This window comes from Lepidochelys kempii, chromosome 28, assembly GCF_965140285.1.
Source record: "Lepidochelys kempii isolate rLepKem1 chromosome 28, rLepKem1.hap1, whole genome shotgun sequence".
Taxonomy (NCBI): Eukaryota; Metazoa; Chordata; order Testudines; family Cheloniidae; genus Lepidochelys; species Lepidochelys kempii.
The window spans coordinates 3,872,377-3,899,613 of NC_136407.1; the positions used below are offsets into that span (position 1 = coordinate 3,872,377).

Genomic DNA, 27,237 nt, shown 5'->3' on the forward strand with positions numbered 1-27,237 from the left:
ACTAAGGCAACAGGGGGCTCAGTCCACCCCCAGCTGTGATGCAGGGAGAACAGGAGTTAGTTTCACATGCCTCTTTTCAGGCTGTAATCTGGGGCACCCTGCTCTGTGGGGGGGATCCTGGCAGCTTAGACTCAGGGCTGGAACAGTCCCCTGATTTCGGTGGCGGGCGCATGGTTCCCAGCACTCAGATGTCTCAGACAATCTGTCTCCCCCAAAGCCTCAGGCCCCAGGGAAGGCTCCTGCACTGCCTCAGCTCCTTTCACACTCTCTAGAGAGGAGCAGCAGTCAGGGTTAGGGTTAAGTTGTGGGGCTCTAGGTGAGTGGCAGAAGCTTTGGGAGCTGAGAATTTGCCTGAGACCTCAGGGACACAGTGTGAGGTAGGATCCCAGGCATCTAAATGGAACAGAACAGGGTTTACTTGGCTACCTGACAGAGGTCAATTCTGTTTTATAGAAAGACATTGGAAAATATGAGCAGAGGAGACAAAAGAATGCAGCGCAAAGCACCCCTGGGAGTTGGCCCCATGATTATGTGTTTACAAGGTAGGTATGTTAGTCAGCTCAGCCATGACATTTGCCTCAAGATGTACCTTGCAACAGCGCTACTTGAAGCTCCATGACAACAGTTACAAATTCCAGAGCGGAGATGTTCTCCGTTTCCTGCAAGACCTGCAGACATCGAGCTGTCTGGTTGTCTCTGCACAGAAAGCCAAGCTGAGCTGACAGAGAGCTTTTCGGGGGCTCATCTCCCACTGGCAGCTGTGATCATATAGTGATTAGTACTCTACATTATGGTCGCAGTAACCTTTTCATCAGCTCCAGATGTGTAGTTTGCTGCTTTCCAAGACTTAGCCACAAGGAAGTCTCTCTCTGTCTTGAACAAGCACTTACAAGGATTGCCCAGGAAGCTCTTTTCTGTTTATGAGAAAAAGATACAAAAAAGAGAGCCCAACAGACAAGCTAGGTTCAGCAAGGATGAACTGGCAGAGCAAGCGAGGATCTCCTGGGTAGCAGGAAGGCTCCTAAGTCAGCTTTTTCCAAGGGCCACTCTATAGAGGCCTTTCAATAACCACTGCAGACGTTCACTGAGAAAGAGAGAGAGAGATTCCAAAACCAAGTTCTCCATTGTCAGCAGATATCAAACTGTTAGGAACTCTGTGCATAGAGTGTCCATGCTTGTAGAAAATGTCTTTGGAAGAGACCTTTCTGTCACCTGCCATCATCATAGAGTGTGTAGTACTCTGCATTGTGGCTTCAAGAGTTGCGGATGAAAGTTGAGTTATGGTGACCTTTTCCTTGTCTCCATGGTTGTCAGGTGCCTCCTTCTGACATTTATCAGAATAAATAACCAGGTGGCCAGGATTTTTATTCCTAAGCAAAGGCGATCTTCTTCAAAAGATCAACCAAAAGGTGGGAAGAGCAGACACATTCCAAAAGGAACCACTAGGTCTTGCGTCCCTAATCTCCTCTTTACCCGGCAGCTTTCTGGGACTTTTGTCCTAGCTGCTTCATTTTTCATCAATGACAATCAGAAGGAAAGTGAAAGGACAGTAACTTTCCATTACCTGCAAGTTCTGCACTGATCATGCTATCACAATCTCCCGGTGCAGACATCCCCAGCAAATCACAAGGAAATACAGCACAGGCTTTCATGTCATATCAATTGCGGTTGAAGCAAATGCCTTGCCAATGCTCTTCAGAGCAGCCTTTTCCTCAGCTCTAGGCTTGTGATTTGATTTCCAATGTTCCTCTGCAAATTAGACTTTTCTTTGATGAGCAATTGCTTGGATTACTGATGGAGGTCTCATGTTCCCCAAAAAGACATAGGAAAGGAGAACAAATGCATACAGCAAAACACCACTGGGAGTTGAACCCAGGATCACTTGTTTAGTAGGCAGGTGCTTTAGGCAGCTAAGCCGTGGTACCTACCTGAAGATGCTGTTTGCAACTGCTCCACTTAAGTGTCGAAGACAACAGCTGCACATTCCAAAGTACAGACGTTCCCCATTTCCCTGAAGACCAGCAGACCTTGAGGTGTCTGGGTCTCTGTGCACAGAAAGCCACAGCTGCACTAACAGAGGGCTTTTAAGATGTCTTAGAGGACTTATTCTTTCACTCTCTCACTTCCCTGGTCCTTCTCGCATGAATAGAGAGCAACAATACCCGAAGTCCGAAGGTGAAAATAATTCGATGTTTGTTGGGGTGAACTTCCAGCAAGCTTAAATACAAGTTCCTTTTTCCGTATTTTCGAATCCCAACTTACTTCCTGTTTGCCCCTAATTTATATAGTAATATTCTCAGCTATACTTTAACCAATCATTTTACTGAAATCTATCTATAACCAATCCTAACCTATTGCAACATAATTCTCTAACCAATTATATCCCACTACCCTAATTCACTTACCCCTACCAAAATTAATTAGACAGCAGACAGAAACAATTAGAGAACCAGACAGATTAACAATAGAAAAGTGGGGGCCATAAAGATAAAACAATAGAGAAACGAGGGTTTCACAACCACAACCATTGAGAAGTGATTTCTTGCCAGACAGAATGCTATCAAACTAAGTTTTCTTTAACCATCTTTCTCAGGAGGCGATAGGCGTTATCAGGACAGGACTGTATTCCTAACAGCCCAATAGCACCTGATTTCAATGTGACTAGTTTGGAATGGGAGGATGTGACCGGTCGCTTCTCAGCTTACGGCTGCCTCTGCTGCTTAGCCAAAGGCCTTAGCCTAAGAACAGGGCCTCAGACTGTCACAGTAAGAGAAGGCCCTTACACTGGCAGACAGTGATTTTGATTCTTTCTTTTATACCTCTATAACTAGCCAAGTGATAAACATGTTGGATCATATTAAAGAAGTTCTGTATTAAAATCACAAATGAGTTTGATTCCCCATAGTTTAAATTCCAGGGTATTACTAATTAAGAGGTCTGTTGGTTTTTGGTACTGTTTCTCTCCCTCTATGTGTGAAACTTGCAAGCTGCTAATTGTGTTAGTACGTTCTAAGACAGAGTCTGTTCTCAAAGCAATTCACACAGAGAGAGACTCAAAGCAATACTCTGTAACAACAGAAACAGCACCCAGAGACTCCCCGTCCTTTTGTTGTATTAACAATTGTGATTAAAATAGAGATAGAGGATGTATGTGGATGGATGCTTGGTGTGGATAATAACTGAATGATCAGGGAGGTGCCAGCCTAAGAATCCAGTGTCCATCGGCTGAAAAAGGCATCAAGTGGAAATAACCAGAGGGCCCCCGGAGGGCAGACTGGAATCCACCCAACAGCCTCAAGAATGGGAGAACCAAAGAGCACGATAACATCTAGCAGCACGGAGCTGTCAGGAATATGCTATCTGCTGATTGATTCAGCAACAGCATGATGAAGCAATTCCCATAGACTGGCATAAGAAGAAGCTCCTATAAAAATGGACTCTAGAAAGTGAGAACTTTGGGGTGTCTGATTCTGCAAACCAACTTCCAGGAACATCAGATGAGCATCTGACAAGGCCCTGCTCCCTCCTCATGTCCAGGCCACCTGGCCAATGGCTTGGCATGAGCAACTCTAAGGCTGGTAACGATGATAACAACCTTGCAGAACCTGTGTGTGTGTGTTTGTAGGAATGAATGTGTGAATAAATATGAGATTGAATGGAATGTTATAGCTATAACTAACTGCTTACTATGATTCTTTCTGTATTCACAATAAATGCGGTATTTTGCCTTTTCCTCTTTAATAAGATCCTGCTGGTTTTTAATTTATTGCTGCTTTTTAATTTATTGGTACAACAAACATATGCCTAAATTATTAAAGTACAGGCCTTTATAGACAGGCCTGAATATCTATATCCTAACACTCCACCCCCTTTTTTTTCCTTTTGGGATCCTCCTGCCCAGGTACCCCTGGAAAAGCATAGGACATATGGTGACACACTTCCTGATAGGGCCAGGCATCAAGGTGTCGATATTCCATCTGTCCCACTGCCCCTTGTGTAGTTCCGTACTCTGCACCTTCTCTCGTACGGGCATACTACACCTATTCCAATTAGTGTTCCAGACTTTCCAGTATAGTAGGCCTGAGAAGGTTGGGTCCGGGTTGTCTAGTACTCTGAGGGGGAGGGCTTACTACACTACTTATAGGTTATCATTAGTGGCTGTTCTCTAGGGGATTATGCCCCCCTTGGTTGTTTCCATATGCAACATAACACAAATACTGTTAACAATACACCAGCTGCTATGATAATCCACAGGAACACAGAAAGTCCTGACCACTGCAGTATGGTCCAACATCCTGGCCACCACCAAAAACACTGCTTCTCCTCCCTTGAGAGGGTTAAAATTTTGTCAGCACCAGCCTGTAGTGTGTATTGTAAGTGTGTCCAACTGTTGGTGCTTGCAGGAAGTTGCTCTTGTAATCTTTGTGTACTTTTGTCCATATTGTGTGTCCATTGAATATCCACAGTGAAATTTGGTATTGTCCAAACCAGTTCAACTACTTGGTACGACATGGGGTAGTAGGTGCTAGTTCGATTGTTTACAACGATTAAGTCCACTGATCCACTGGTGCACTATAGTCCAGGTGGCAGTGTATAGAAGTTCATAATTTGGTCACAGAGTGGAAGGATTTTGTCTCCTAGTGTTATATTGCAGGATTGCATCCATTCCCAACAGAATACACTGTACCCCATATACATTACCCCTAAATGCCCCCCTTTGCAATAGGCCATTGATCCTGCTCCTCCATAGTCATAGGAGAGGGGCACATCCATATTCCTCCTCTGGATATACAACTGCTTAATGTGATGACAGTCCAATTTACCCCATTCCACCCCCCCACACCTATTTCCTTGTGGCTCCCAACGCGCTCCCCCTTCCCTAGTTACTCCCATAGGGTACAAGGGGACCACCTTATTTGCATTTCCTTCCCAGGGTATCATAGTAACAATTACACAAGAACTGTTCCCACAGGTTGGGGATGTTATTTTCAATTATGGGCTAGCCTCCCAATTTAGTACTGAAGGCCATTGTTCTGACCAAGCATCTCTCATAATATCCATTAACATTATTAACTGAGCATTCTGAATACCTACACACACTTCTCCCCATGTTACTCTTCTGAAGCCAACCTCCACCCATATCACCAGGTCCCCTACCCAATGAGTTAACTGCAAGTCTACCTCTAAGGTGCCACAAGTCCTTCTGTTCTTTTTGCGGATACAGACTAATACGGCTGCTACTCTGAAATCTACCTCTCTGCTATCCTCCACCCTGTGGCAGCTGCTGTGCCATTAATTCATTAATTTGTTGTTGAAATCTCACATGTTGGCTTACTAATTGCTTGGTTACCCATTCGTCACATAGATTCCATGTGCCCAGCATAATGTTCCCAGCTGCCCACAATCCCTTTTTCCAACGACGATTCCAGGTGTGTCCCCTCACCCACCAATTGAATTGTTGTTTCAATCCTTTGATGTACATACTACAATTAGGATGAATTTGATCCACCCACCATGCCTTGGGGCATCCCACCCCTGGAATAGAGTGAAAGGACAAGTTAAACAGTGCTGGCTGCACCCACTCCCACAATGGCTCCCACACATTTGCTCGTCAGGAAATATTCTCGGCTCCAGGCTGTGGCCACTTTAAATTTGCATTCTTCCAACTTGGCATCCATATCAACTGTAGGGTTACATTCTGTAAAATAGTTAACTCATCATACCCCCAGCATCACAAAGGGGATTTTACGCCCAATGTAATATGTAACAATCACACCCTCTGGATTATCTTCCATGGAAGTACCATTGGGGTTACATATGGTAACATCACACCCTAAATGTGGGGCCCTATTTTCCCAAGAGGGTTCATTTGCTCCAGGAGACCAGAGGGTTATATTCTGTGGACCCTCTGTAACAAACCACCATAGCTGGGTAACTGTGTTTTCCACTATCCTTAATCATGGCAGCACCCAGGGAGTACCATGCAATATTTCCTGATAAATTTGATATTCTCCTCCGGGTTGGGATTCCCCCATCTAATCCATAAACCATATACTGACACTGCCAAATTCCTGTTGGAGTATTAGTGGTACATCTTTCTATGGGGAGATTCTCATAGTCTTCATTAGCTTTATTACCACAGGTTGCATGTGTAGCCATCCATGTGTTTCCTCCTTTTGACACTTCACATTGTCAAATTGATTGTGGGATCTGAATAGAATTTGTAAATGTGACAATTGTGATTAGCACTAGGAATTGTTCCATCCAGAGCCAGGGGATTTTCATCCTTTTCTCCTTTTTGAATTAACCTGTAATATACACATAACAAAATTTACACGACCCCTTTCCCAATCCCCTGTTTGTACCTTTTTATTTGCGTGCAGTGAGCCCACTCTCACCCTCCATTCTCTGTACCCAATAGTAGCAGACTGGGGCCAAATTGGTCAAGGACAAGATAGGGGCCCTTCCATTTAGGAGCTGGGAATGGATGGTGTTCACCTGGAATCTTGTACATCACTAGATCTCTCACCGTGAGTAGATCATGCTCCTTGGGAAGGTCATACCATGTTTTGACTCTTGCTGCTCCTTGTTTGTCTCGCCAGGCCACTGCCTGCTGTACCTGTTTTACATGGTCAATTAGAGTTAAAATCCATTCTTGTGTTAAGCGTGTGTAGTGACTTCCCCAGGTGCTGGGGTAAGTAGATTTTCCCACCGTTCCATGAGCCTTCCCATGAGAGCCTCATATGGAGAAAATCCTGTGCCCTTTGATTCTCAGGCCCTTATTCTCATTAAGACAAAGGGCAGTAACTGTGACCAGTTTTTTCCTCCCATTTCCACTCCCTTTCTTAGCTCACTTTTAATGGTGCGGTTCATGCGTTCCCCCTGCCCCGCAGCCTGTGCGTGTTAAGCAATATGGAACAAGTGTGTGATTCCAGTGAGGGCTGATAGCTCCCCTAACAGATCGGACTGGAAAGCAGCTCCTTGGTCTGAGTCAATCACCTTTGGGACCCCCCAGCAAGTGAATACCTCAGGGATTGGTCCTGCTTTGAGCAGGGGGTTGGACTAGATGACCTCCTGAGGTCCCTTCCAACCCTGGAATTCTATGATTCTATGAATACCTCTTTTATCAGTATTTCAGCAGTTACCCAGGCAGTTTGATACTTTGTGGGGAAAGCCTCCACCCGGCTGCTGAAAGCATCCACTACCACCAACATGAATTGATTTTTCCTTTGATCTGGTGGTAGGGGTCCTGTGTAGTCACTTTGTATTCTTTCCCATGGTCCCCTTGGGGCTTGTCTCATTAATTCTCCCCTTAGCACCTTGTGAGGTGGTGGGTTGTGCCTGGCACAGTCCAAACAACGTTCCAGATGTGATTTTTAATCAGCTGCCTTTCCTGGCCTCCAGCACAACCTTTTTAAAGTTCCCAGTGCCTCCTCACACCCAGGGTGTCCCCCTGCCAAGCTCCCATGCACCCAGCTTAAGAAAGCCATCCAGCTTCCTTGAGGGCACAGCATGACTGGTCCATCAGACCAAATCCCTTCCATTAGTTCCACCTCTGGCACATGCCAGTCCCCAACTTTCATGCTGCCTTCCAGCCCTGGGTCAGATTCTTGCAACTCTTGAATTCGCCCTCCCCGATCTGTACCCACCCGACTTCCTGTTATCACTGCTACAGGCACTCTCTCTTCTGGCCCCCAGGGCCACGGGGGTGCCTCTGTTGCAGCCCGCTTGGCCTCTACATCGGCCAGATTATTGCCTTTGCTTAGGGGTCCTGTTTTCTTGGGTGCCTTTACCTTTACCACACTGATCCGCGTAAAACAGTGACTGAGCGCCTCCACTCGCTTCCACCAGGTAGCATGCTTGATTGTGGAGCCGTCTGTTGCCCTGAAATGATTATCTGCCCACCATCTCAGCATTAATGTGACCCCACAAAATACTTAATATGAATCTACCACCACCCAACATTCTGCCTCAAATTTGGGATCCGCTTCTGTCAAGGTTCCTTCCCCACTCTGAACTCTAGGGTACAGATGTGGGGACCTGCATGAAAGACCCCCGAAGCTTATTCTTACCAGCTTAGGTTAAACGCTGCCACCACCAAAGTGTTACACAAAGAACAGGGAAAGAGCCCACTGGGAAACGTCTCCCCCCCAAAAAAATATCCCCCCGAGCACTACACCCCCTTTCCTGGGGAAGGCTTGATAAAAGTCCTCACCACTTTGCATAGGTGACCACATATCCAAACCCTTGTGTCAAGGTTCCTTCCCCACTGAACTCTAGGGTACAGATGTGGGGACCTGCATGAAAACCTCCAAAGTTTACTTTTACCAGCTTAGGTTAAAACTTCCCCAAGGTACACATTATTTTACCCTTTGCCCTTGGATTTCCACTGCCACCACCAAACTTTATCTGGGTTCCTGAAAAAACAGAGTTTGGAAACGTCTTTCCCCCCAAAATCCTCCCAACCCTTGCACCCCACTTCCTGAGGAAGGTTTGGTAAAAATCCTCACCAATTTGCATAGGTGACCACAGACCCAAACCCTTGGATCTTAGGGCAATGAAAAAGCAATCAGGTTCTTAAAAGAGAATTTTAATTAAAGAAAAAGTGAAAGAATCACCTCTGTAAAATCAGGATGGTAAATACCTTACAGGGTAATTAGATTCAAAACATAGAGAATCCCTCTAGGCAAAACCTTAAGTTACAAAAAGACACAAAAACAGGAATATACATTCCATTCAGCACAGCTTATTTTATCAGCCATTTAAATAAAACAGAATCTAACGCATATCTCACTAGATTACTTACTGACTCTTTACAGGAGTTCTGACCTGCATTCCTGCCCTGGTCCCGGCTAAAGCATCACACAGACAGAGAGAACCCTTTGTTTCCCCCCCACCCCCTCCAGCTTTGAAAGTATCTTGTCTCCTCATTGGTCATTTTAATCAGGTGCCAGCGAGGTTATCTTAGCTTCTTAACCCTTTACAGGTGAAAGGGTTTTTCCTCTGGCCAGGAGGGATTTAAAGGTGTTTACCCTTCCCTTTATATTTATGACGGCTTCATTTAAAGCTGTTAGCAAGGCTGCCTCCTGAGCTGACCTTGCTTCTAGTGAGAAACCAATGGTGCTGGCTGTCTCATTGCCTCTGATTCCCACAACAGCTAAGACTGCAGTTTTCCGTCCCCCCTGATACCTACAACTTCCATCCAAAAACCATACCAGTGTCCCCTCCTTTACCTGATTGGGGTTAGCTGCCCGAAACGCCAGAAGTTGGGTTTTATCTGGATTTGCTTCACAGTGGTGTGGGGTGCCAGCCAGATGTAATCTGGCTACCCAGAAAATGGGTTCCTTTAACACTTCTGCTTTAATGTTTTCTGTTTGTAGAGCCAGCAACCATTTGGCAATACACTGCCCACTCACTGGTCCCTGTAAGATAGTATGCATGTTTAATAGCCACAGGGGTCATGATGAGATCAGACTATTACTTTCTGCATTCCTGTAAGGTATTTGAATTTCCCTACCCCCCCAGTAGGTGCACAAGAACACCTTTTCACACCATCTATATTTCAGTTCCACAACACTCAAAAGTCGAGAGGCAAAGGCCACAGGTCGGTCCTTTGCTCCATACTCCTGTGTTAACGCACAACCAACGGTAGTGTCCGATACCAAAGGGTACAGATAAAAGAATTTCTCCCCATCTGGGGAGGCCAGCACTGGAGCACTGGCCAGGTTTTCCTTTAGCACTCTCACTGCCTCAGTGCACTCTTCTGACCACTCCCAAGTTGAGGCTCGGGTTAGGTCAAATAGATGCTGGGCTATTTCTGCATAACTGGCCACAAAATCCTTGCAAAATCCAGTTAGACCCAGAAAACTTTGCAAGCTTTTAACATCAGTAGGCAGTGGCAGGGACTGGATCAACTGCACTCATCCCTTATCAATTTCCCTTCCCATCTGGGACACTTCCACTCCTAAGTAGGTTACTCTTGTCTGTCCCATCTGAGCCTTTTCCCCATTGACCTTCAACCCTGCTCTTGCCAAAGCTTGCAGGACTTGCTTGGTTAGTTTCCTGTCTTCTTCCTCTGTCCCTGACATTAGCAACAGGTCGTCTACATATTGTATGCACCTTGCTGAATCCACCCCCTCCAGAGCCTGTCTCATGTATCTGTGAAAAATTGCAGGGGAGTCCCAATATCCCTGGGGTAGGACTGTCCAGCAGAATTGTCTGCCCTCCCATGTGAATGCAGTTTTATACTGACACGAGGTAGCTAGTGGCAGAGACCAAAACCCATTCGCTATGTCCAAAACTGAAAATTCAAAATTGGGGTCCCATACGGGCTACATTTCAGGGTATGCTGCCACACTGAGGCTGGTGAATTGGCCAGAGCATTTAGTGCCCTGTAAGCCACAGTGAGGCACCAGGTACCGTTTGGCTTTCTCATGGGCCACACAGCAGCATTACAAGGGGATGCAACTGCTCTGATCAGTCCCCTCTGTTCCAATTCCTCAATCGTTGCCCCCACCTCTGCCAACGTCTCCCGAGGAATAGGGTACTGTTTCTGTGGGGGAGGGTCCCCTCCCTCCAGCAGTACCTCCATGCGGCCCCTCCCGCAATCCAGGTTATCCTTTGCCCACACAGGGATGTGTTCCCGCCCTGCCGGGGATGGTGGGAAGGCATGTGAGGCTTTAATGGTCATAGTGGCTATCCCCATGGGAATGGTATAGCCCTGACCGTCCTGCATCTGCCCCAGTAAACACACCCAATTGGCTAAATCCAGTACAAGTCCCAGCTTGTGTAAATCTCCTGCCCCCAACAGATTAAGCACATCATTACAACCCCACATAATCTCCCCTTCCCTCCAGATTCCTTTATCTGTCCCTGCCTCAGGGTTAACTGTGTCTCCCCTCCCGTTGCCCCTACAATTGTCACAGTCCCTTCTGAGGGCCTCCCCTGCCCCCATGTGATTAAGCTGATGGCTGCTCCAGTGTCTATCAAAAAATCCCTCATGAGACTCCCTTCGATCACCCCCTGCAGCATGGGGCGACCAGATGCATCCCATCCTAAACTGAGAACATGGACAGGAGGCCTCCCAGGGCACCCCTAAATCGCAGCTCCCACCTCTGTCTCTCCCACTGTTTCACAGGGGGGCCGGGGTCCTGGCACCGAAGACATTCCTGTCTTCAAGCAAAATTGTGTGCCTGGCATTTCCGGCAGTCCCTCCCCTGGCCTCCAGGGCCACTTTCCCCCTGATCTGGTAAGATCCTGGGTAGTCAGCTTAGCCTGCAGTCTCTGGATCTGTGGCTCTATAGCTGCCTGCTCGTCCCCGATTACCACGCCCCCCAAAGCCACCACCTCTCCCTGTACATCCTCTCCTCTGGGCTGACCCACCCCTTTCCACCTTGTGCTGATCCCCTGCAGTAACACTATGGACTGGTTCTGCCCCCGATACATCTGCCTGTTCCAGAAATTGGGGTAGCTGATTGGGAGCAAGTTCAGGGTGCTGCAAGCTTAAATGCTCCACGAACTGTGGATCGCTCAGCTCCAAACATTTATCCAGCAATCTCACACCCCCACCAGGTCCCAGCGTCCCTGCCTGGGGCATCACCCATGGACTGTCCAGGGGATCCACGCAGCACTGTGCCCATGCCTGTATGTGATTCAGTGTATCCTGCCCTGTTTCCCCAGAGATTTGCTTCACCTTATTCATCCCCGCAGTACGAGAGTACACCCCAAACAACTGTTTTGTCACCTGTCTGAGGATTAGAAATGGGTGTGCCACTCCTGCCAGTCCTGGTCCTCACGAGTTAGACCCTTCTTCTCCCTGCCCACCTCCACTAGCCACAGCACAAACTGATCTCAATCATCCCAGGGTACCTTTCCCAAACAGCCCAGTACTGCCTCCCGGTCCTCCAGGGACCAGGGCCGGATTTCTGCCTGTTCTACTTGTGGGGCATGGTCCCCCACCCTGCAACCAGGGCCTCTATTCCTATCTCCTGCAGTTCCTCCTGTGTAGCCTCTCTCGTAGGGACTGTAACTGTGGATTGCTGGCTTACAATGTCCACTGGCAGTGGTGGATGCAGTGTTTTTTCAGGGTAGGATGGCAGAGGTGTCTCCTTCAGTTCCATTTGTGGGGTGGATGGTTTGGGGTCCCCAAGTCCATTGCCCCCATGTTTACATTGATACAATTCCTCCTGTAAGTCTCCTACTCTTCCCAGCAGTTCATCCCTCTCTCGCCGGATTGCCTCACAAGACTCCTCTGTCCGTGCAGCATCTCGTGCCTTCAAATCAGCTCTCTCTACCACTAACATGGATTTTTCTGTTAAAATCCATTGCTAATCCACAATAACCTCCAAATCCTTAATGTGTTGGAGGAGATCGGCTTCCCCTTTTACCCAGTATGCCATCCCAGCACACAAACCTTGTAATACCATTCCCTATTTCCTACACTCCTTTCCCTTGGGGTCTCCCAAAACCTCCCCTGTTATAAATATAAAGGGAAGGGTAAACCCCTTTGAAATCCCTCCTGGCCAGGGGAAAGCTCCTCTCACCTGTAAAGGGTTAAGAAGCTAAAGGTAACCTCGCTGGCACCTGACCAAAATGACCAAGGAGGAGACAAGATACTTTCAAAAGCTGGGAGGAGGGAGAGAAACAAAGGGTCTGTGTCTGTCTGTATGCTGGGTCTTTGCCGGGGATAGACCAGGAATGGAGTCTTAGAACTTTTAGTAAGTAATCTAGCTAGGTATGTGTTAGATTATGATTTCTTTAAATGGCTGAGAAAAGAATTGTGCTGAATAGAATAACTATTTCTGTCCGTGTATCTTTTTTGTAACTTAAGGTTTTGCCTAGAGGGGTTCTCTATGTTTTTGAATCTAATTACCCTGTAAGATATCTACCATCCTGATTTTACAGGGGGGATTTCTTTATTTCTATTTACTTCTATTTTTTATTAAAAGTCTTCTTGTAAAAAACTGAATGCTTTTTCATTGTTCTCAGATCCAAGGGTTTGGGTCTGTGGTCACCTATGCAAATTGGTGAGGCTTTTTATCCAACATTTCCCAGGAAAGGGGGGGTGCAAGTGTTGGGAGGATTGTTCATTGTTCTTAAGATCCAAGGGTCTGGGTCTGTAGTCACCTAGGCAAATTGGTGAGGCTTTTTACCAAACCTTGTCCAGGAAGTGGGGTGCAAGGTTTTGGGAAGTATTTGGGGGGGAAGGACGCGTCCAAACAGCTCTTCCCCAGTAACCAGTATTAGTTTGGTGGTGGTAGCGGCCAGTCCAAGGACAACGGGTGGAATATTTTGTACCTTGGGGAAGTTTTGACCTAAGCTGGTAAAGATAAGCTTAGGAGGTTTTTCATGCAGGTCCCCACATCTGTACCCTAGAGTTCAGAGAGGGGGAGGAACCTTGACATCCCCTATCTCCTTTTCAAACTCATCCCAGCTGTACCCCTGCACCTGGTATGGCCCTGATTGTTCCTTATCCATTTGTTCAAAAAATCCATTACCCCAGCTTGCCAGAACCAGCAACTACCAACACGAGAGTTCGACATACCCCCTCCAAGCAGCTGAATGGATTATTGGGGATGGGGACTTACAGGCTGCCACTCACCTCTCCGATGCGATGCATCCGAGTCATGGCACCAAGATGTTAGAGGGCTTATTCCTTCACCCTCTCACTTCTCTGGTCCTTCTCGCATAAACAGAGAGCAACAATACCCAAAGTCTGAAGGTGCAAACAATTCAAAGTTTATTGGGGTGAACTTCCAGCAAGCTTAAATACAAGTTCCTTTTTCCTTATTTTCGAATCCCAACTTACTTCCTGTTTGCCCCTAATTTATAAAGTAATATTCTCAGCTATACCTTAACCAATCATTTTACTGAAATTTACCTAACCAATCCTAACATGTAACATAATTCTCAAACCATTTATAATCCGACTACCTTAATTAATTTATACCTACCAAAATTAATTAGACAGCAGACAGAAACAATTAGAGAACCAGACAGATTAACAATAGAAAACTGGGGGCCATAAAGATAAAACAATAGAGAAATGAGGGTTTCACAACCACAACCATTGAGAAGTGATTTCTTGCCAGACAGGATGCTATAAAACTAAGTTTTCGTTAACCATCTTTATCTGGTGGTGATCGGCATTATCAGGGACAGGACTGTATTCCTAACTGCCCAATACCACCTTATTTCAATGTGACTAGTTTGGAATGTGAGGATGTGACCATATGCTTCCCAGCTTATGGCTGCCTCTAGTGCTCAGCCAAACGCCTTAGCTTAAGAACAGGGCCTCAGTCTGTTACAGTGAGAGAAGGCCCTTACACAGGCAGACAGTGATTTTGATTCTTTTATACCTCTATAACTAGCTAAATTATAAACATATACCTAAAGTCTTAAAGTATAAGCCTTTACGGGGAGGCCTGCATACCTATATCCTAACAGTCAGGACTCAGCATCATGTATCCTGCAGTCTGAACTTGGAATCTGATACATTCCCTCATTGGCTACCATCATTTGCGCAGCATGGAAGTGCTTCTTGTCCAACAAGGCAGCCAGACTGGGACCCATAGGCATGGAATGGCTCTGAAGGAATCAGCTGTTTCTCTATGTGCTTCATGAACCTTTGGATCCAAATGGTAAAGGACATTGTTACCAATTTAATCATGGCATCCTTTAGGACCATGATCAATAGTACTTAACTAGGGAGCAGCGTTCTAAAACTAGTTTACCTGGGCCACAGGTCACCATAGCTTCCATTTCTGGGGTGAAAATCAACCATGCGTACCTGCAATTTCTACCTGAGTTCTTGTCAAATCATTGACCTTACTTGGAATAATTTTACACTTCTCTGTTGTAGAATTCTTCACCAACCACACAACATATCAGTACTGATAGTGAGGTATAACTCCCCCAAATATGCCCTTTTATTTCTTTAATCTGGTGGCACAGGTTTAAATTGGGGACTAAATTCAGGTGTGGCTTAGAATCCCTGTAAGACACCAAATGTCAGGTATCTATTAAAAACAGGTCTCTTTCTGCAGCTCTATCACATTCTACATGGATTTCATTTTCTACACATTTGCAGCATTTCCCAGGGGAGAGCTGAACAGAAATGTCACTTCCATTTTCCCCATCTCTACCTAGCTAGGGATTGCATTTCCCAAATAGGCATCATGCATCTGATTAGAAAGGAGATATCTTCAGCAGCGACCTCCTCCAGGGCCTGGGTCACAACTGCTTTGGGAGCCAAATGCATGGGTATTTTGCTTATTTACAAGGGAATCCTCTACCCAGCCCTTTAGAAAAAATATTGACCGAACCAACTGAACAACAGGGGGATTGGGATGGTGAATAAGGGAATCCCTCTGCCTTATCCTATCTTCTTCTGTTGTTACAGAGGGTGAAATGACAGTTTTCCCTATCCCTGCCCTGTTCCTGCTCTTTGTTATAGTTCAATATATTTTAAGTGAGGAAAATGGTGGTAAAAATATCTGCTCTCCAACACAACCTGAAGCAACATCAGAGCAACTGGGAATGAAAGAATTTGTTCCTGAAGGGGAAACTTGATGTTTGCTTTGAAATGGGGGAACAGTAGAACCGTGATGCTCAGGGTTTGTTTAGACAAGGAAAAGTGATGGAGTTTAGGTCAGGTCAAGGGGAAAGCTAGTGCCAACCACTGCACAAGGGCTGCATCTGCACTACAACTATAATTGTCTTTTTACACCAAGATCACTCACTTGAGCTGCCAAAACGCCATGTACAGTCCTAGTGGATGTAGGGCACAGTTAGTTTTTTGCCTCAGTGTAGCTTGTTGGGATCAAACCTCTCTCCCCCATCTGGAGCTGATGAACATTGCTGGCTGGAGGGACACACACTCTTATGTCTCAAATGGAAAGGAGTTGATAGAAAAGATCACAGGACTGACCCCAAAGAAGGGTGAGCTGCAAAAGGCAGAAGCAGGCAACTCATCTGGGGGAGCTGAGAGACCACGGTGAAGATGGCAGAAAGATCACTATATGGGAATTAACAAATGTGAATTAAAAAAAAAAATTTGGCCGGCCTTAGTCAAGGCATTTATTACAGTTCTCTCCCATGTGGTGTTTCTGATGTTTAATAAGCCTTGAGCTCTGATTGAAGCTTTTCCCACACTCAGAGCATGTGTAGAGCCTCTCTCCTGAGTGGACTTGCCTATGTCTGATAAGGTGTGAGCTCCAATTGAAGCATTTCCCACACTCAGAGCACCCATAAGGTTTCTCACCTGTGTGAATTGTCCTATGTGTGATAAGGTGTGAGCTCCGATTAAAGCGTTTCCCACACTCAGAGCATCCATAAGGTTTCTCACCCGTGTGGATTCTCTGATGTGTGATCAGGGCAGAGCTTCGATTGAAGCTTTTCCCGCACTCAGAGCATGTGAAGGGCATCTCTCCAGTGTGGATTCTCTGATGTGTGCTAAGGGTAGAGCTCTGCCTGAAGCTTTTCCCGCACTCAGAACACGTGTAGGGTTTCTCTCCTGTGTGGATTCTACGATGTATGCTAAGGTGTGCATAACAACTAAAACTTTTCCCACACTCAGAGCACACGTAGGGTGTATCTCCTGTGTGGATTCTCTGATGTATGATAAGGTTTGAGCTCTGATTGAAGCTTTTCCCACACTCAGAGCATGTGTAAGGCCTCTCTCCACTGTGGATTCTCTGATGTGAGACAAGGTTTGAGCTCTGATTGAAGCTTTTCCCACACTCAGAGCATGTGTAGGGTCTCTCTCCACTGTGGATTCTCTGATGTGTGATAAGCCTTGAGCGCCGATTGAAGCTTTTCCCGCACTCAGAGCATGTATAGGGTCTCTCTCCACTGTGGATTCTCTGATGTGCGATAAGCCTTGAGCTCTGATTGAAGCTTTTCCCACACTCAGAGCATGTGTAGGGCATCTCTCCAGTGTGGATTCTCTGATGTGCGATAAGCCTTGAGCTCTGCTTGAAGCTTTTCCCGCACGCAGAGCACATGTAGGGTTTCTCTCCTGTGTGGATTCTACGATGTATGCTAAGGTGCGAGTGACAACTAAAGCTTTTCCCACACTGAGAGCACATGAAGGGTGTATCTCCTGTGTGCATTCTCTGATGTGTGAAAAGGTTCGAGCTCTGAGAGAAGCTTTTCCCGCACTCAGAGCACGTGTAGGGTTTCTCTCCGGTGTGGATTCTCTGATGTGTGATAAGGTGTGAGGGCCAACTAAAGCTTTTCCCACACTCAGCGCATGTGTAGGGGCTCTCTCCTGTGTGGATTCTCTGATGTTTCATAAGGGCAGAACTCCCATCAAAGCTTTTCCCGCACTCATGGCATGTGTAGCATGTCTCTTCCAAGTTGATTCTCTTGCGTGTAACAAGATCTGAGTGGCTACTGAAGTTTTCCTCTGGCCTTTGCTGACTCTCACAGGCTTTTGCTTTTTCTTGGTGTGCACAATTCCAGGAATCATTCCCTTTGGATCTTCCTGATAACATTCCATGGGATTCTACTTCCTCAGCATCTTCCTGCTGGGGTGTCTCCTCGTTCTCACTCACCATCCCAATGCCTGATGGGAGACAGAGAGAATCCAGACACAGATTACTCCCTACACTGGACAGAAGGAAATCTCAGAGAGAAGAATGGGAAAAGGGATGAACAAACCAAAATATGTGCGGGAGAGATCAAACCTATGAGGAGAGGATTTTCCCCAAACCCTTCCACATAGGAGAGAGAGGAAGGGATCAGTTCTGGGTCCGCATCTCACCAGAACTCTCATGGGAAAGCGAGACTGGGGAGGGACCTGCTGCCAGTTGTCAGTCAGGGTAGGTGGGAAGCCATGAGTGACATCTGCCTAATGATTCCACATCTGCAGGGAACAATCCTAAACTTGGAGAGCTCACAAGGTCTTTGTAGTGCATCCCAAATGTTTCCTGTATTCACAGACAGTTTTTGAGTTGATTTAACCAATTCCTCACCTGTGCACGCAGCTCTCAGGAGCACTTCTTTCTCAGAGCAGTGGAGGCCTGGGACCCATGGGTCTTTCCCTTCTTCCAGCTGCGAGATCTGATCAGGTTTGGAAACTGGAAAACCTGCTCAAAGCAAAGAAAACAAGGGAGGTTAGTGGAACTTGTGGGATACTTGTCACAAGGAATATTTCATGGTTTTAACCCGAGCTCATTTTTAAGTAAGGCCATCTTCCTTGGCCTCATTTTAAGGCCATCTTCCTTGGCTCAAAGTGTCAGGAGAATTATTGGTTTCAGAGCAGCAGCCGTGTTAGTATGTATCCGCAAAAAGAAAACGAGGACTTGTGGCACCTTAGAGACTCACAAATTTATTATTATTATAAATCATATTCATTACCTTAGTGCCTAAGGACCAACTTAACAGTCGGTTGTGCTTGGCACAGTACAAACCCAGAATAGTAGATGGCCCATTCCAGGAAGAATTTACCATCTAAATAGAAAAGGCAGACACAGAATGGGGGAAGGGGTAGAACCTACCAGCAGAGTGAACTATGTGAAGGCAGAGTGACAGATCTGATGAACACAAGCATACATCTTGAGACTATTGTACTTCATTTATGACTAGGGCCAGTGTTTTCTGGAAATTACTGCTATTACTGCATTTTTTTCCCTGACATTACTCTTCATTTCTGGAATCACCCTTCCTCTCCAGAATTGCTGAACAGAGGGTGGGGGCATGCAAGGTCACAACCCCCCAGATTTCTGCCTGGAGACACCTGACTCCCACCCCCCGGGGCAGAGGGCAGAGGCTGCGGGCTGGCTGCTGTTGAGACTTGCTGCCAATTTCTTCCATCCTCATACAAGTCTAGGCTCAGCAAAACCACAGTGAAGTTTCCCCTGGGCAGGCGGGGCACTTCGCAGTGGGATGCCTGGCTCCCTAATCATACTGTGGAGCGGACGGCACTCGCACCTCCTCTTGGTTGTGTCCACAGCACTTCTCCCCTGCTCATCTCCCCTGCACATATCTGGTTCATGCCCCACCTCCCCAGCACACAGCTTGCTCTAGGCTCTCTATGCCCAGTGTCTGGGCCCCCCTTCCTCCATACAGCTGGCTCCTGCTGCCTCCCCCAAATGCACTTTCATGCTGTAAAGGATTATATATTGCTCATGTTTGTCAATTACTCTGTTTTCATTGTCAGCAAACACTGGCCCTAGCTAAGACTGCTATCTCTATATTTGAGCTGGTCCTTGAAAGCATGAATACTTCACAGACTATGATGCTGAGATGGGTCAGATGATACTGGGATGGGCTCAGGGATGGGTTTCTGTTCAAGCTGGTGTCACTAAGGCGTGATGAATACCCCATCTCAAGGTTAGTTATGCAGATCTCCAGCTTTTGAAGCTTTGCCCTATGCAGAAAGGGGCAGTGACGGATTTAACCTCTTTCAGGAGACTGAAGAGACAGACTGACTTTTTGGGGAGAAACAGCTGTGTTTGAGCTGACTGAGGGGTGTCTTTTTGGGCTACAAACTGACATGACCTGATAACCAAGAGGTAACCCTTTAAGAAAGGTTTTAATACACTTTGGAACCGATCAGGGATTCCCAAGAGAACTGTTGAGGGGGTAATGGTAAATACGCATTTAGATGCTTTTCTTCTTTTATATCTTTTCCCCATAAAGCTTAACCTCTGGCCCACTGTCATGGATCCATAGGATCTGTGCAATATCCTGGCCTTTAAACAGTCCTTGGGAGGTGCCCCTTGAGTGCACTAGACCCCCAAGGGGTCCCACTCTTCCATAAGGATAGACCATGTAGCTTGAACACCTGAGACTGAGGGCATGTCTACACTTACCTCTGGAGCGACCAATCCAGCGGGGGTCGATTTATCGCATGTCGTGAAGACACAATAAATCAAACACCAAATGCTCTCCAGTTGACTCCGGTACTCCACCGGCATGAGAAGTGTAGGCAGAGTCGATGGGGGAGTGGCAGCAGTTGACTTACCGCAGCGAAGACACTGTGGTAAGTAGCTCTAAGTACATTGACTTCAGCTATGCTATTTTCATAGCTGAAGGTGTGTAACTCAGACCGATTTAGCTTCCCCCAGCATAGACCAGGCCTGAGCCTTTTTAAGGGGCTTATTCCTTCACTCACTTACTTCCCTGATCCTTCCTGCATGAACAGAGAGCAATAATACCCGAAGTCCAAAGGTGCAAACAATTCGATGTTTATTGGGGTGAACTTCCAGCAAGCATGATTCCAGTTTCCTTCCTTAGTGTCGCCCTTCCCAGCTCTGACACCACAAAGCCTTATAGCTGTGTCCCTGTTCCCATTCCTGCCCTTAGCCAAACATCTATAAGGTGGATAGAAAGTTGGCTAGATTGTCAGGCTCAATGGGTAGTGATCAATGGCTCCATGTCTAGTTGGCAGCCGGTGTCAAGCGGAGTGCCCCAACGGTCGGTCCTCGGGCCGGTTTTGTTCAATATCTTCATTAATGATCTGGAGGGGATTGGGCCAAAAGAAATCTGAAGAGGTTCAACAAGGACAAGTGCAGAGTCCTGCACTTAGGACGGAAGAATCCCATGCACCGCTACAGACTAGGGACTGAATGGCTAGGCAGCAGTTCTGCAGAAAAGGACCTAAGGGTTACAGTGGACGAGAAGCTGGATATGAGTCAACAGTGTGCCCTTGTTGCCAAGAAGGCCAATGGCATTTTGGGCTGTATAAGCAGGGGCATTGCCAGGAGATCGAGGGACGTGACCATTCCCCTCTATTCGACATTGGTGAGGCGTCATCTGGAGTACTGTGTCCAGTTTTGGGCCCCACACTACAAGAAGGATGTGGAAAAATTGGAAAGAGTCCAGCGGAGGGCAACAAAAATGATTAGGGGACTGGAACACATGACTTATGAGGAGAGGCTGAGAGAACTAGGATTGTTTAGTCTGCGGAAGAGAAGAATCATAGAATCATAGAATATCAGGGTTGGAAGGGACCCCAGAAGGTCATCTAGTCCAACCCCCTGCTCGAAGCAGGACCAATTCCCAGTTAAATCATCCCAGCCAGGGCTTTGTCAAGCCTGACCTCAAAAACCTCTAAGGAAGGAGATTCTACCACCTCCCTAGGTAACACATTCCAGTGTTTCACCACCCTCATAGTGAAAATTTTTTTCCTAATATCCAATCTAAACCTCCCCCACTGCAACTTGAGACCATTACTCCTTGTCCTGTCATCTGCTACCATTGAGAACAGTCTAGAGCCATCCTCTTTGGAACCCCCTTTCAGGTAGTTGAAAGCAGCTATCAAATCCCCCCTCATTCTTCTCTTCTGCAGACTAAACAATCCCAGCTCCCTCAGCCTCTCCTCATAAGTCATGTGTTCTAGACCCCTAATCATTTTTGTTGCCCTTCACTGGACTCTCTCCAATTTATCCACATCCTTCTTGTAGTGTGGGGCCCAAAACTGGACACAGTACTCCAGATGAGGCCTCACCAATGTCGAATAGAGGGGGACGATCACGTCCCTCGATCTGCTCGCTATGCCCCTACTTATACATCCCAAAATGCCATTGGCCTTCTTGGCAACAAGGGCACACTGCTGACTCATATCCAGCTTCTCATCCACTGTCACCCCTAGGTCCTTTTCCGCAGAACTGCTGCCTAGCCATTCGGTCCCTAGTCTGTAGCTGTGCATTGGATTCTTCCGTCCTAAGTGCAGGACCCTGCACTTATCCTTATTGAACCTCATCAGATTTCTTTTGGCCCAATCCTCCAATTTGTCTAGGTCCTTCTGTATCCTATCCCTCCCCTCCAGCGTATCTACCACTCCTCCCAGTTTAGTAGAATGAGGGGGGATTTGATAGCTGTTTTGAACTACCTGAAAGGGGGTCCCAAAGAGGATGGATCTAGACTGTTCTCAGTGGTAGCAGATGACAGAACAAGGAGTAATGGTCTCAAGTTGAAGTGGGGGAGGTTTAGGTTGGATATTAGGAAAATCTATTTCACTAGGAGGGTGGTGAAGCACTGGAATGGGTTACCTCGGGAGGTGGTGAAATCTCCGTCCTTAGCGGTTTTTAAGGCCCAGCTTGACAAAACCCTGGCTGGGATGATTTAGTTAGGGATTGGTCCTGCTTTGAGCAGGGGGTTGGACTAGACACCTCCTGAGGTCCCTTCCAACCCTGATAGTCTATGATTCTATGATTCCAATTTCCCCCCCCCCCACACACACACTTCCTGATTGACTGCAGACTATACAGTAAAACTTGAATTCTGCTTAGCTATACCTTAACCAATCATTTTCCTGAAATTTAACTAAGCAATCCTAAGATATTGTAACATGACTATGTAACCAATTATATCCCACCACCTTAATTAGTTTACACCCAGCAAAATTAATTATACAGCAGACAGAATCAATCACAGAACTAGACAGAGATGATACAGACAAACAATAGGGAAATGGGGACTACAGTGATAGAACAAACACAGAAATGAGGATTTCACATCCCAGCTATTGATAAGTGAGTTCTTGCCAGACAGGATGCTATCAAACCAAGTTTCCTTTTAAATCTTCTAGGCACTTCCCTTTCTCTGGAGGCGATAGGCATTATCAGGACAGGACTGTATTCCTAACAGCCCAATAGCACCTTATTTCAATGTGACTAGTTTGGAATGTGGGGATGTGACCGTTGGCTTCCCAGCTTATGGCTGCCTCTGCTGCTTAGCCAAAGGCCTTAGCCTAAGAACAGGGCCTCAGACTGTCACAGTAAGAGAAGGCCCTTACACCGGCAGACCATGATTTTGATTCTTTCTTTTATACCTCTATAACTAGCCAAGTGATAAGAATACACCTACATTCTTAGAGTACAGGCCTTTACAGACAGGCCTGAATATCTATATCCTAACAAGCCTCTGGCTTCAACACTCCTATTTCAACCTGTGAGCTCTGCCAGCAGCTCAAGCTGAACTACACTCCTGTTCAGAGACTGTTCCTCATTCATGCTTCAATGCACCTCAGCAAGTTTTTGCTGTGACACTGGGCAGACTTTTAAAACATAGCAGGGTTTATTTGTCAACTGAAACACAGCATTGGAAATTCCTTAGATTAGGACAGAGAAGCAAAGAAGACAATATAGTCCAGACTGGCCAATGCCCTTGAGCCATGCTGCTGTAGAAAACAGTTTAATTTCCTTTCACTGTGCCTGTCGAGGCAGAGCACTGGCTTTGCCTCGGGGGGTCCTGCGCTTCCAGGCGGTTAGGGTTTGCCTCAGAGGTTTGCTGTGACCCTCAATGTAGCCTCTCTCCCGCCCAGAGGCGCCCTTCATCATCAGCCAGTCAATGGGTTTGGTGTAAGAACCCTCTCTAGTCCCTGCCTTCCTTCTCAGGGAGCATTTGCGCAGAGAGGGATTGGGAGGAGGTTCAGTCACACTGTGAAGCACAGTGACCTTATTCCAATACAGACCTAGCCCTCTCCCACGGGGTGTAACCCTCTGAGACAGGGTGAAATCCTCCCAGTAACAGAGTCTCTCTGTTACACTTATCAAGTTTGTGGATGATACCAAGCTGGGAGGGGTTGCAAGGGTTTTGGAGGATAGGATTAAAATTTAAAATGATCTGGACAAACTGGAGAAATGGTCTGAAGTCAACAGGATGAAATTCAATATGGACAAATGCAAAGTACTCCACTTAGGAAGGAACAATCAGTTGCACACATACAAAACGGGAAATGACTGCCTAGGAAGGAGTACTGTGGAGGTCATAGTGCATCACAAGCTAAATATAAGTCAACAGTGTAACGCTGTTGCAAAAAAAGCAAACATCATTCTGGGATGTACTAGCAGGAGTATTGTAAGCAAGACATGAGAAGTAATTCTTCCACTCTACTCTGTGCTGATTAAGCCTCAGCTGGAGTATTGTGTCCAGTTCTGGGTGCCATATTTCAGAAAAGATGTGGACAAATTGGCAAAAGTCCAGAGAAGAGCAACAAAAATAGTTAAAGGTCTAGAAAACATGACCTATGAGGGAAGACTGAGAAAACTGGGTTTCTTTAGTCTGGAGAAGAGAAAACCGAGAGGGGACATGATCACAGTTTTCAAGTACATAAAAGGTTGTTACAAAGAGGAGGGAGAAAAATTGTTCTTCTTAACCTCTGAGAACAGGACAAGAAGGAATGGGCTTAAATTACAGCAACGACAGTTTAGGTTGGACTTTAGGAAAAACTTCCTGTCAGTGGTTAGGCACTGGAATAAATTTCCTAGGGAGGTTGTGGAATCTCCATCATTGGGTATTTTTAAGAGCAGGCGGGACAAACACCTGTCAGGGATGGTCTAGATAATACTTAGTCCTGCCTTGAGTGCAGGGCACTGGACTAGATAACATCTCGAGGTCCCTTCCAGTTCTGTGATTCTATGAACCAAAGGCCAGAGAAGAGCAGAATCAAAGTTGTCACTTTGTGGGATTCTCCTTGTCATTTTCCCCAAGGCAGCTGTCTTAGGTTTATAAAGTTGTTTGATGCTCCAGCCTTTATACAGTCTCTCCTGGGAGTGCCCCCTTTCATGGGCTGGGCCTAGTTTTAGCTTTTGTCAAGGGGGCTCTGAGACTGGGCCTTCTTGCCTCAGCACATCGTATCTCTTTCTGTGGCTCCCCAGTAAGTCCAAATGAGTAGATACTCCCGATACAGACAGGAATGCATCCGATGAAGTGAGCTGTAGCTCACGAAAACTTATGCTCAAATAAATTGGTTAGTCTCTAAGGTGCCACTAATACTCCTTTTCTTTTTGCGAATACAGACTAACACGGCTGCTACTCTGAAACTGATACAGACTGTGAACATAAGAACGGCCCACTGCATCAGACCAATGGTCCATCTAGCTCAGTGGCCAATGCCAGGTGCTTCAGAGGGAATGAACAGAACAGATAATCATCAAGTGATCCATTCCCTGTCGCCCATTCCCAGCTTCTGGCAAACAGAGGCACCATCCCTGCCCATCCTGCCTGTGACACTGGCAGATGGGGTGTTAGCTCTTGCAAAAGCCCCCATGTCTTAATTGAACATGGACAAACACAGAGCTGGAATCAGTCTGGCTCACCTGTGTTAGTATTGTTAAAACTGGTTTGAGAATTATAAGAATGTTTTTAGACTTTATTGAATGTTTGTGAGTTGCTGCCTGGGTTAATATCTGACTCGCTGCATTGTGAGCCTCTGTGGCTCTGTAAATCACCAGACAGGAGAGAGACTTTACCTATGTGAAGTGCTGATTGGCAACAAAATGCATTACACCCTGCCTGGCAGGAAAGGTCCATCAACACCAGACAGACTATTCCGGGATGTTAAAGAAGGCAAAAGACTGTTGTTGTGCTCTTGACTTTCCATTAGCTGAGTTTGCAGCTCAGAGCACATGGCAGGAAGGGGATTAAAAAACCCCAGACTGAAGGAACGGATTATCTGTATGCTGCTTGGACTCTGGGGGGCAAAGTTTCGAGACATAAGCAAGAGATCCCCAGCTGCTTAGCCTGGATTAGTCCTAAAGAATACATAGATCTTGCCTATTATAGAAGCTTCTATTACCTTTTGAAATTTAACTCATCTGCATCTTTTTTATTACCTGCTTTAACTTTGTAAACAACTCTTGTTTCCTTTTAAATAAATAATACAGGTTATTACAGGATTGGCTACTAATCTTGAGATCTAAGATTCAATTGACTTTAAGTGCCTCGTCCTTTGGGACTGGCAGTAACCTGAATGTTGCTGTGATTCAAGGTGTAAGGCACTGGTTCTCAACCAGGGGACTGGGGACCTCTGTGGGGCCACAAGCAGGTTTCAGCAGGGTTGCCAAGGAAGGCCAGCATTAGACTCGCCGGGGCCCAGGGCAGAAAGTTGAAGTCCCAGTGCATGGGGCTGAAGTCTGGGGCACTGAGCCCTATCACCCAGAGCTGAAGCCAAAGCCTAAGCAATGTATGGGGCCCCAGGCACTTGCCCTGCTTGCGGCCCCCTAACACCAGCTCTGGCTTTTATATGCAGAAAGCCAGTTATTGTGGCCCACGGGGGCTGTGGAGTTTTTATAGCATGTTGGGGGACCCTCAGAAACAAAAAGGGTGAGAACCCCTGGTGGAAGGGACCATCTGTCACAAAGGTGAGCTCACCTGCGTGGTGAGATCTATGGGATGACTCAAGGGGACCATCTGTGATTCCATGTTAATGCTGTTACAGTGCCCGAAGCGTTTACACTTCATATTTGGTTGGTGAAATCTACATGTAGATCTCACAACCAATTTGGGGTTTGGGCCCTGCTTCTTACCAGTCTGCCTGAGGCTGGAGCTCATGCTCTCGAGTCACTGAAGACAGCGTTACAGAGACTTACAGGCACAACGCCACCTGCAGAAATGTGCAGGAATGCAGAGCAGGCTTCACAGTGGCACAGTGTGGGCCAAATGGTCTCCTCGAGTGCACTTCGGCATCCCGACAACCTTCTAGGAGGGTCAAGGCTGCCACTCCTTCAGTGATGATGGATCTCCAGCATAGCATCACCCACACCCCATAACCTCCCTCATCTCCTGAGACAGAGGTGAGTGACAGAGAGTGCACAATGGATCCTGGGGGGGTAGGGAAAGGGATAACAAAACACACCTTCTGTGGGTCACTCCTCAGGAAGTGAAGGTGACAGGCATTGTGATGGTAGTAAAGGGGAGAGGAGGGAGTAGGAGCAGAAGGGAGCAGTACCCTCAAAGGCAATGCTGCCAATGGGTCGCCCCACCACATCAGGCATGGGGCTGATAGGGGGCCATTCCCTGGGCCTGGGTGCCTGTGAAGGGCTACATAAACCCCACGCTGGCATAGAGGGGGTTAAATTGCTGCTTTAGTCTGGACTGGCCCAGCCCCTCCACACCTGCAAAACATATGGGACAGAAGCTGAAAGAGCTGGGGATCCTAAAGAAAAGCACCACTGAGAACCACCTCTTCAAGGTACTTTAATTCTCTTCACCCTGGCATCCCCAAACCAGTTCTGGTCCTTATCTTCTTGCAGGAAAGACAATCTGTATGGCAATCCATGCACAAGCCCTGGCGACCTGGGTTCAGGGCTCACTTCAGTATATGGCTATCTCATGTTGTTACAGCCCTGACAGGAATATGTCCAGTAAAAATGTGAAGCAAGGGGAGGCAATGCCTGTTTCTCTCAGCAGGTAGCAGCACAGCCAGATCAGACTGCATCAGCAGTTCTCAAGAAATGTAAAGGGGATGGGGTGGGGAACAGGAGGGGGGATTAGATGCTTTCATTC

General features: G+C 46.7%; 1 protein-coding gene across 8 annotated transcripts in view; it reads right to left on the reverse strand.

The window, feature by feature from the left end:
• Positions 1-27,237, reverse strand: part of LOC140904236 (uncharacterized) — a 51,427-nt gene that overhangs the window by 2,709 nt on the left and 21,481 nt on the right. Inside the window, exons 2-5 of one of the 8 annotated variants that reach the window (XR_013635107.1) lie at positions 17,976-18,089; positions 14,432-17,566; positions 13,601-13,714; positions 3,406-6,308 (exon numbers count right to left, since the gene is read on the reverse strand). Coding sequence is in view for 3 of the 8 variants with exons in the window: in XM_073326694.2 (XP_073182795.1) it covers positions 16,065-17,558 (1,494 nt within the window). In the remaining 5 variants the exon portion in view is untranslated. The other 7 variants (XR_013635106.1, XR_013635108.1, XR_013635109.1 and 4 more) reach the window with 7 other exon arrangements.